The sequence below is a fragment of the Magallana gigas genome, chromosome 7, assembly GCF_963853765.1.
Source record: "Magallana gigas chromosome 7, xbMagGiga1.1, whole genome shotgun sequence".
Lineage (NCBI taxonomy): Eukaryota > Metazoa > Mollusca > Bivalvia > Ostreida > Ostreidae > Magallana > Magallana gigas.
This window is the reverse complement of record NC_088859.1, coordinates 1,644,712-1,654,016: the sequence shown is the minus strand read 5'-3', so window position 1 is coordinate 1,654,016 and position 9,305 is coordinate 1,644,712. Positions and strand designations below refer to the sequence as shown.

At 30.6% G+C, this 9,305-nt stretch overlaps 1 protein-coding gene across 1 annotated transcript; it reads right to left on the bottom strand.

The window, feature by feature from the left end:
* Nucleotides 1–1,909: 1,909 nt before the first annotated feature.
* Nucleotides 1,910–8,936, bottom strand: LOC117684282 (asialoglycoprotein receptor 2-like). The gene is made up of 5 exons (XM_066067510.1): nucleotides 8,828–8,936; nucleotides 7,083–7,162; nucleotides 3,547–3,634; nucleotides 2,409–2,625; nucleotides 1,910–2,036 (listed from the first exon to the last, which is right to left on the bottom strand). Exons 1-5 carry the CDS (start codon nucleotides 8,877–8,879, stop codon nucleotides 2,012–2,014), a joined length of 462 nt encoding a protein of 153 aa, XP_065923582.1. The 5' UTR covers nucleotides 8,880–8,936; the 3' UTR covers nucleotides 1,910–2,011.
* Between the last annotated feature and the right edge of the window lie 369 nt (nucleotides 8,937–9,305).

The window sequence follows — 9,305 nt, the reverse complement described above, 5'->3', positions numbered from 1 at the left end:
TTAAATATTCTTTTTATATTACTTTGTTTTGTTATTTCTTGGCGTTTCTTCAGTGACTATACCAATTTTCACCAAAATTCGTCAATTAGAAAAGAAAATATTCGAGTTGTCTCAATAATTTCCGAACAACCCTCGTATATGGAAAATCCAAGGAGAGTTCAAGTTATGTAGGACTATGGCCGTATACATTAATTATTACTAGTGTAAGATTAGAATGTCGTTTATAAATATACCAGGATTTTTCGAGAATGGTAATATAAAAGCAGCTGTTTTTTCTACTTTTAGAAACTGCTATAAAAGAGTATGAATGCCTGGGACACTTACATGGAATGTCCAAGGAAAGATAAAGTTATGTAGGAATATTGCTGTATAAATAACTAGAACCAAATGTCATTTATAAATACTGGGGTTGTATTTAAATGGTGTTGCTAAAACGCAGAACATAAAACGGAACGAAAAGTGGAACAGAATGGAATAAGGAAAATGTAAAAGAAATAAGGAATCATTCTTTGAAGTGATAATTTCGGTCGGGGCGTGGTCAAATGCAAAAAAGCCAGAATGGCTTTATGATAGATTTGACCACGCTCCGACCGAAGTTATCACCTTATATATTCAAAGAATGATTTTTTATGACTTATAATTATACTATTTATAATTTTTACAATTTTAAAAACAACATTTTAGGATCACTATTTTTTCATGTAGCACATGCTATGTATAATGATAACTACGCGGCGCAGCCAATAGTTTGTTTCGGTCATGCTATAAAACACGCCCATTTTGTGTCACTCATGTTTTATGAAATCATTGGTTTGTATGCTTCAAAAATGAATCGTAATATTCTCACAGACAAAAAAAGTTGAAAATGTAAATATATAATGTTATTTACTTGAGAGATGTGTTAAATAAGCTAAAAACGATAAATTTTGTCAATTTTTAACCTTGTTAAAACTGTTATCCATATGATTTTCTCAAAATTAACATTATATGCTTTGAAAAATGTAAAAAAAACAAAAAAAAAAACCGCACTGTGTTGTAGCTGAAAAAAGACAAGAATCCGCACGTTTTTCGATGAGGAGTTGGGTGTAGAGTTTATTTTCCTAAAACAGATGTGTTCCAATTTAATCATTTGCATTTGTAACTTACGAGAACCTTTTATTATATCTTTTAACGAAATAATTAATTCGAATAATTATTTCTTTAAAAGATATAAGAAAAGGTTTTCGTAAGTTACGAAATTTTTTACCCTAAAAACGAAATGTTTTCTCGTAATAACGAAATATTTTTCCGTTATAATAGGATCTTTTCTCCTAGTTACGAGATTTTTTCTCGTAAGAACGAGATATTAGAGAGGTTTGGCAAACCTTGTTTTGGAAATAAGTTTGATTTTCATGAATATAACTATTTCAATGGCTATCATACAGAAATGAACTGCATGCCAAAAACAATGATTTTACTTCCTCTAATCCTCCTAAAACATTAGTGTTTTAGAATATGTATTTTCTCCATTTTACTGTTATATTAAGGTAGTAACATAACTCAATATTTTACGTTTACAGTTTTAATTGGAATAAGAATTGAACGCCTGATAGCAAAAGTTTAATTATCAATCATTAGGTATTCAGGCTGCCTTCTTTTATTTCAGGACTATCATGGTATTTTAAGTATCTTAATCACTGGATGTAATATATACTAGAAATAAATTATTTTCCGTAATATTTTTATCTATTACAATATATATATATATATATATATATATATATATATATATATATATATATATATATATATATATAATATTATATATATATATATATATATATATATATATATATATATATATATATATATATATATATATATATATATATATATATATATATATATATATATATATATATATATATATATATATATATATATTAAAAACTGCATGTCATAGAAAACAATGCTTTACTTTTCAACTTTCAAAAACTATTTTTAAAGATCCATCTTTTCAAGTTGTATTATCTTAACCAATAACATCTCCGCTCGATCTGAAAGAGAGAAAGACATGTCGTTTTAGATACTGAAAAAATTCTTATATATAAGGAACTGTACGCTAGTTAAACAATTTTATACAAGTTTCACATGATATCATTTTGCTCCATACACGTACAAACATTACTGCTTGTTTGGACAGAAAATATACTTTACAATTGTAACAGCCAATGATTTAAAATAGTACATGAACATGTACTGTTTAACAACAGGAAAAAAATAAAATTCGTCCAAAGATCGTCCAATTCTTTTTAAAATTGTTATTACTACTTCTCACTCATGGAAACCTTTAACATTCAGTTACATGTAATGTCTTGAAATTAAATTCTCGCACAAATTAAATAGCATATTCATCGCAATATACATACTCTTGTGGACTCTCACAAATGAAATTATATCGAGTAGTACATGGTTCATCAGCCCAGTGACCATGAAAGGATTTATACAGTGCTACACAATTTGCACTAGTATGTTGATTCGGTTGACTGGCATGGAAATCGTTAACTTGGGTTGGTTGCTGATCGGACGAGTATATCCATCTGTCTTCTTCGATAATATCTGATATTCCAATCCAAAATTGTCCCGCTTTAAAAACACAAATGCAAAATATATATAGTACACGATAGGATCTATCATAAAATTGTCGATGGTGTGATCAATGACTCAAAATCAAACTTCCTGTTACAGACACAGTTTGATATTTTATCAACACAGGTTCATGATGAGTATCATTTTGTACAGATATGTCCATTTTTTTTTCAATTTAAGACTTAAGTTTATAATATTATACTCAAATTTATTTAATCGTTCTGTAGTACAAACACGAAGAAATAAGCAATTTAGTGAGATGTCTGTGTTATGCAAATAAACTTAGATCCCATTATTTAATACTACATAAAGTTTGTAATTATCACAAGGTGATCCATAAATTCCGAAACTGTTTTGAATGCCGATTACAGTTTAAAAGAACAAATTAAAAAACAGTGAAACGTATCATATGAATAGACAACGAGTACAGTTTTATGCTATGTAGGTCTGGATGCCTTACAGTAGTAAGGCAAAGAAACTACATGTATGTTAATATGACATGCAGTGATAACGAACAGTGTTCAAAATGAAAAGTAAAAACTTAAGGAAAATACAAAACAGAAACAGAGCAAACACGGACCTTTAGAAAAATTAGAGGTAGGATCCGGTGCCATGGAGAAGTATGAAACAAATATGTACCCACTATAATTAATAAACTATATTTTGTCAGTCTACGATGTATGTTCTCATCATGTCCTTATGTTATAAATACGTAAACATATAAGACGATTGCCTTACGAAAATAAAGAACGATTTACTTGCGTGCCCGCTGAATATAAATAATTGACATTTTAAAATAATCTAAGAGAGAGAAAGAGAGAGAGAGAGAGAGAGAGACTTTATTCTTTAATCTTTTTTATGTACACCAAGTAAGTAGCAAACAAATTTGCCCATCCTGTATTTAAACATATACCATACCTTCATTTTCACTGTGACTGATTAAAAACATTGATTCTTCATGAGATCTTGGTTCGGCCAAGACAGAATGAAACGCACTGCAGAGGCTCTAAAAATAAGACGGCATTGAATAAGACGACATTGAATTGTTTTTGTGCAATCCTAAGAAAATAAAAAAAAGAAGAAGAAGATAATATCAAACTGATAAGAAAGACCAGAAATAACAAGAATAGATATAGGTAGGCCCATATCCAAGAAATTCGACTTTAACATCATTTAAATTTTTACTGTGCTCAGCTGATTTCTAAATTAAAACACTAAAGTTGTAAAGACATTTGTGTAAATAGTTCTTCATGTCCGTAACAACTTACATGAACACATAGTAATCATTACATGATCGAAGAATGACTTATATTTTCGTGAAAAAGACTTAGGAGGCGGCTAGCATTATATTTCTGAGGGAAAAGTGATTTTAAAAAAAGGGGGGAGGGGTTAGTCAACGTATTACAAAATTTTACATTAATATTCTAAAAATTTGTGGTAATTAATGTTCTTACTGCCGATCATGAATGGAACTACATTTTTTTCAGACCAATTGTATGTAGAGTACCGGACTATAGTACTGTATCTTGGATAGATAATAAACACTATTTGAATAAATTATAAATTAAAAACCAAGAGGTTCATGCAACAGATCGCTAAACGTCGTCTTACGGTTATATATTGCTTATTTTAAAACTATGCTGTGCTTAATGCACCATTTTTTATTCAAACGCAATACAAAACATTTCCCAAATTTATATATATGCAATGTTTACCTTAACAAAAGCAAACCCTCAGATGTCCTTGTAAAATGCGTAAAACTTAAATAAATGATAAAAAGGGGTAATAAATAAGCGCATTTGTTTTATTTAAATGTTTCACAAAACTAATGTGGAAACATGATAGTTTTTATCATAGTTTATATAATTTTTATTAAATTCATGTACTTTAAGCTAAAAAGGTAGCACTTCAATTGCAATCGCTGTTAGCGCTACTTAACTTTGCCTGTTGGATCGTAGCATTTGGCTGTCAACAAGCAGGTTTGACCTAGTCAGCTTTATATATCCCTGCTAACGCTACCTCCGTTGTGTATTCAATATCTCATCCACAGTGGTCTAGGTTAAGGTGCAAAGCAGAGCCTTCCCCATACCACTGCCAAATCACTGATGTGACATTTAGTAGAAGAAGCAAAAATGCTTCTGCATAACTCTTTATCTAACAATACACATTAAACATGCCTGTCAGCATTTATAGAATTTAAAGGGACTTGGACACGATTTGAGCTCAAAATTCAAAATGTTATTTTTCAAATTTTTATGTTTAAAATGGTTAATATGGGTATTTTTAATGCTTTGTCAAAATTTAAAGGTCAAACATTGAGTTATAGGCAAGATACAGAGTTTGAAAATCTTTGTTTTGTAAACAAAACTCGAGCTTTGTTATGGTTTAAATGTATATGTGTTTTATTGGTAGAAGTCTCCATGAAATGTTTTTTTCTGTTTATCATATCATCTATGAACACATTGAATCAGTTAACCTTGTTTGCCATGAGTCTTTTGGTTAAAGAAATGATAATCCATACTTTACATTATTTGTAAACAAATATATAAGACTCGAGTTTTGTTTACATAACAATGATTTCTTACCTCTGTATCTCTCTTATAACTTGACTTTCAACTTTCAAATTTTGGTCAATCATTCAAAATGAGCAAGTTAACCATTTTATACATGAAAAAAAAAGAAAAAGGAAATGTTGATCTAAAATCGTGTCCCTTTAAAAGTTCTTGTTCCAAATATGGTTTTTGTGAATCGTGGCCAGCTTCAGTTGACCATCTTTTGCATTACATGGCCTTGATATCCCTCGGTAAGTGTGCATACCGAATTGTGTATTTATACATGTACATTTATGCCATTTCACACATTCACAAAATAGGGACTATCATGACACTACCAGGGTCTATAATCTCTTCAAAAACACTTGAAGGCCTTCGTAGATCAGAGTTGATAAGGATCTTCAAGTACCCATTTTTTCACATCTTTTTAATTTAATCATCTTTCCAATATGTTTGTCGATCTTCATTTGAAGCTTCTCTGTTCTCAGCTTCTTTCAGTCTCGCCTACATTGTTCTTCTAATTTGAGGTACTATGCATTAAAATTTCAGATCTACATTTTAATTCCGCAGGTCATTTTAATCTTCAACTCCCAAAGTAAAAAATATATTTTTATACATATAAACATATTTCCCAAAAATGGCATGTGACATAGGTCACAAATGAAATAAAATAGACGTGTTAGGTCCTCATCTTTATATCCAAGATGTTTTGGGGATGGACCAATAATGACAATAATGTATACTACAGCCAAACAAATAATTTTCTTTTCGTACTGACGGCACCCACAAGTCAAGTCTTGGTAACCAACTATTTTTCAACAATTTGCAATCAATTATGCAACCTTTTCTACAAAACAGCTAAACTAGCTACTCTTCAGAATAGTTACCAGGTCTGCAATACGAAAGAGCACTGCTTCAACCTCAGGCTTTCTAGACACTTTCGTTTTTTCCATATTGTTGTTATTTCTGGCAAAAATTAGTAATCCCATCCTTTCATTTTATGGTTAAGATTTATTATTGTATATGGGAAGGGGGGATTCTTGGGGGGGCTTTTTCAGTGTCTGTGGTGGGACTAGGTAGTTCAGAGAGGTAGTTGATCACTAATCATGCTTCAAATCCTGTTCTTTCCTACCACTAGCTAATAAAACAGGGGGCAATGTTCAATTATACCATCAATTTGTTCAGAAAATAAATAGGTCACTATATGTATATATGTAAAGTTCACATATATATATATATATATATATATATATATATATATATATATATATATATATATATATATATATATATATATATATATATATATATAGTTATCTAAGGGTGCATAGGTCATTGCTGGTGCCACATCCACCTCAAAACCAAGGGAGGGATTCCACAGGCTGGTGTCTGTTTCCTAGGCAACGGTAGGGCTGTGTACATGTTTGTTCGGTCATGCTTTCATACCATGTAGCCCTCAGGAGACGGGCGAGAAGAGCAGGCATCACTACCCGCCTTTACACAATCGTTCAGGCTTTGGACAGTGGGTCCTAAGTGGGTAGTCAAATTGGAATACTGTCCTTCTCCCAAATTCCCAACAAAATTTATTATATATTATGCGACCTTATCGACTATTCTAGTTGTAGTGGCTGTATAGTTTTCTCCGCTCAGTGATTAATAAATTGTGTGTCTGTGTCGTCTTGTTTTTCTTATCATTTCTACCTATCATAGTCATGTAAAGGTTAAACCTCTCACATAAATGGAAGTCTGTTAAATCACTTTCAAGTTACAGAGCTAAGTCAATATATAAATGAAAAAGAAAGGATGACTGAAAGCCATTTTTTATCAGTAAATATATTGTCCATTTGAAAAAGCGTGTAATACTTTAGACATAATTAACAACTAAGAATGAAAAAATATTACCTCAGCTTCTGCCCAAGTTGCGACTGTGTGACTAAACATGTAACACTTAGAATGAAATCGTATCCAACCAGTTTTACACCCTGCAACATAAACTGTTTTTAATTCAGATTATATTATCAAAGTGCATAGAAATGTATTCAAAAAATATAATCAGCTGAAGGACCGGACTGCTTTTTATCTGCACATTTATTAAACAGTGTGTGTGCGGTTTTAGGGATAGGGTCTATTGAAAATTAGCTAATACATTAAGCAACAAATATCTTGAACCATTTTTCTTTTCTTTTTTACTTACTTTATAGATATAACAAGGAAATGATAACACATTTAATTATGCAAGTACTGTGGTTTCATTAATATTCAAGGGCATCAATTTTCGTGGATAAAGTGAAAATCACAGTTTCAAGGATACGTAAATTCGTGGCCAATGATCCTATCAATACAAAATGTTAATAAAAATTGCACTTCAATGAACATCAACTAAACAACGAAATTCACGAAAATTGGTATTAAACGAATATTGATGAAACCACAGTGTGCTAAAAATATGGGTTTTTTTAAAATTCAGAGAAGAACATAGAAATATATATGCCATTTAATAACAAGCCAGTTAAAAAAACGCACATTTCTGCAATGAAACAAATATGAAAATAAAGTTGTTTTAGAAATTAGCTTTACATTATGTCTATGATATTACAAAAGATGTACATCATTCTCGATGAAATGTGTTTTGTTTTACCAAAAAGCTCCTGGAGATATTTTACAACTTAATGTTGTATTATATAAATAGTGCCTGTTTAGGAGGGTAAGAGTTGAAATTGACACACCGAGAAAAGTATTATCAACCGACGCAAAGCGGAGGTTGACAATGGTTTTCGAGGGGTGTCAATTTCAACTCTCACCCTCCTAAACAGTCACTATTAATTTTATTATACTGAATGTCTTAATTTCAAAGAAAACTTTACTACTTTTATATATGAATGACGTGAAATCTTTGGCGAACCGTACGCGCAAAGTTTACGCGCATGTAACAATTCGTTGTGTTACCCGTTGCTAAGTGTGTTGCTAACGCTGATGGTAATAGAACGGATTATCAACTGCGTCTAAACCAATCAGATTTCAGTATTTAACATGAAAGTATAATAATACACATTGTTACTAATTTAAAGGTACAAGTCAATTCTATATTCGTATTATTATTGTTATTGTGTTTGTGCCAATAAAATATTTGTGTATTAAAACTCAGTATCTAAAATAGTTCAACCCGATTAAATGCCGTAAGGAACCTTTATTGGATGATAATTAATATATCTCTGTATATAATGTACATATGTTTATGTCTTTATATCTATAATGTTAATGTATAACTCTCTGGGTTTTCCTTTTTTTAAAGAAAAATAACGAGTAAGAAAAATAACTGCGTAGTGAAAATTGTCCTCTAGGTTCTGATTCTTGAGGTCTTGATTTTTCAGCAATAATATAGAATTAGATACAATTTTGAAATTATTCCCCTTCTGTCTTACTGATTTAAAAATTAATTGTTAATTTTATATATTTATAAAGGTTTAGATTGGAATTCTATTTATTTTCTTTATATTTAAAACCACCAACATGTCTTTAAAGGACTTTAAACTAGGCAAAAACTCTAACCTTTCAATCTTCAATATCACTTGCAAAGCAAACATCAATTATTTACGATTTATCCTTTAAATGGTCGTATTGCAACTATCAGTTGTGAATCAGCTCACCTTTTGCACAAATGCATGCTTCCAATAAAAACAGGGCCAATAGGAATCTCATTGTTATATATCTGTGTTAACCTGCACGACTACGCTAGAGTGCTTGGTATTATCTCTTTATACAGAACCTCTTTTTCGGAAGGTCTGACTCAGAGATAAGGAAATAATTCTAACATTGTCAATTCCATTTTAAAAAAACCCAAACATTTAGTACTGTACATGATTATGGTTAAGATTTTGTAAATACTTAATGAAATCTGAGACATAAATTCATTTGAGGATGCTTTATGACAAATGTTTGGTTAAAATATGAAAGTGTGAGCTCTTAAAGTTTAATTAAATCTCCCAAACGAAGTTTAAAGACTTATTGGTTTTGTACGGTTTCTTCTTAATTTTCTTCTTTATCGCCTCTGAACTTTTCCATCGCGTTCTCAGAAATGGCGTAACAAAATTGTACAAAACTAGGATATAATATGCCTGCATATCA

Coding starts and splice junctions, on each gene's coding strand:
- LOC117684282 (XM_066067510.1), bottom strand. CDS start 8,879: ATGAGATTCCTATTGGCCCTGTTTTTATTGGAAGCATGCATTTGTGCA. Junction 3,635..7,082: donor CAACTTGGGCAGAAGCTGAG/GTAATATTTTTT, acceptor TCTTATTTTTAG/AGCCTCTGCAGTGCGTTTCA. Junction 2,626..3,546: donor CAGTCACAGTGAAAATGAAG/GTATGGTATATG, acceptor GTGTTTTTAAAG/CGGGACAATTTTGGATTGGA.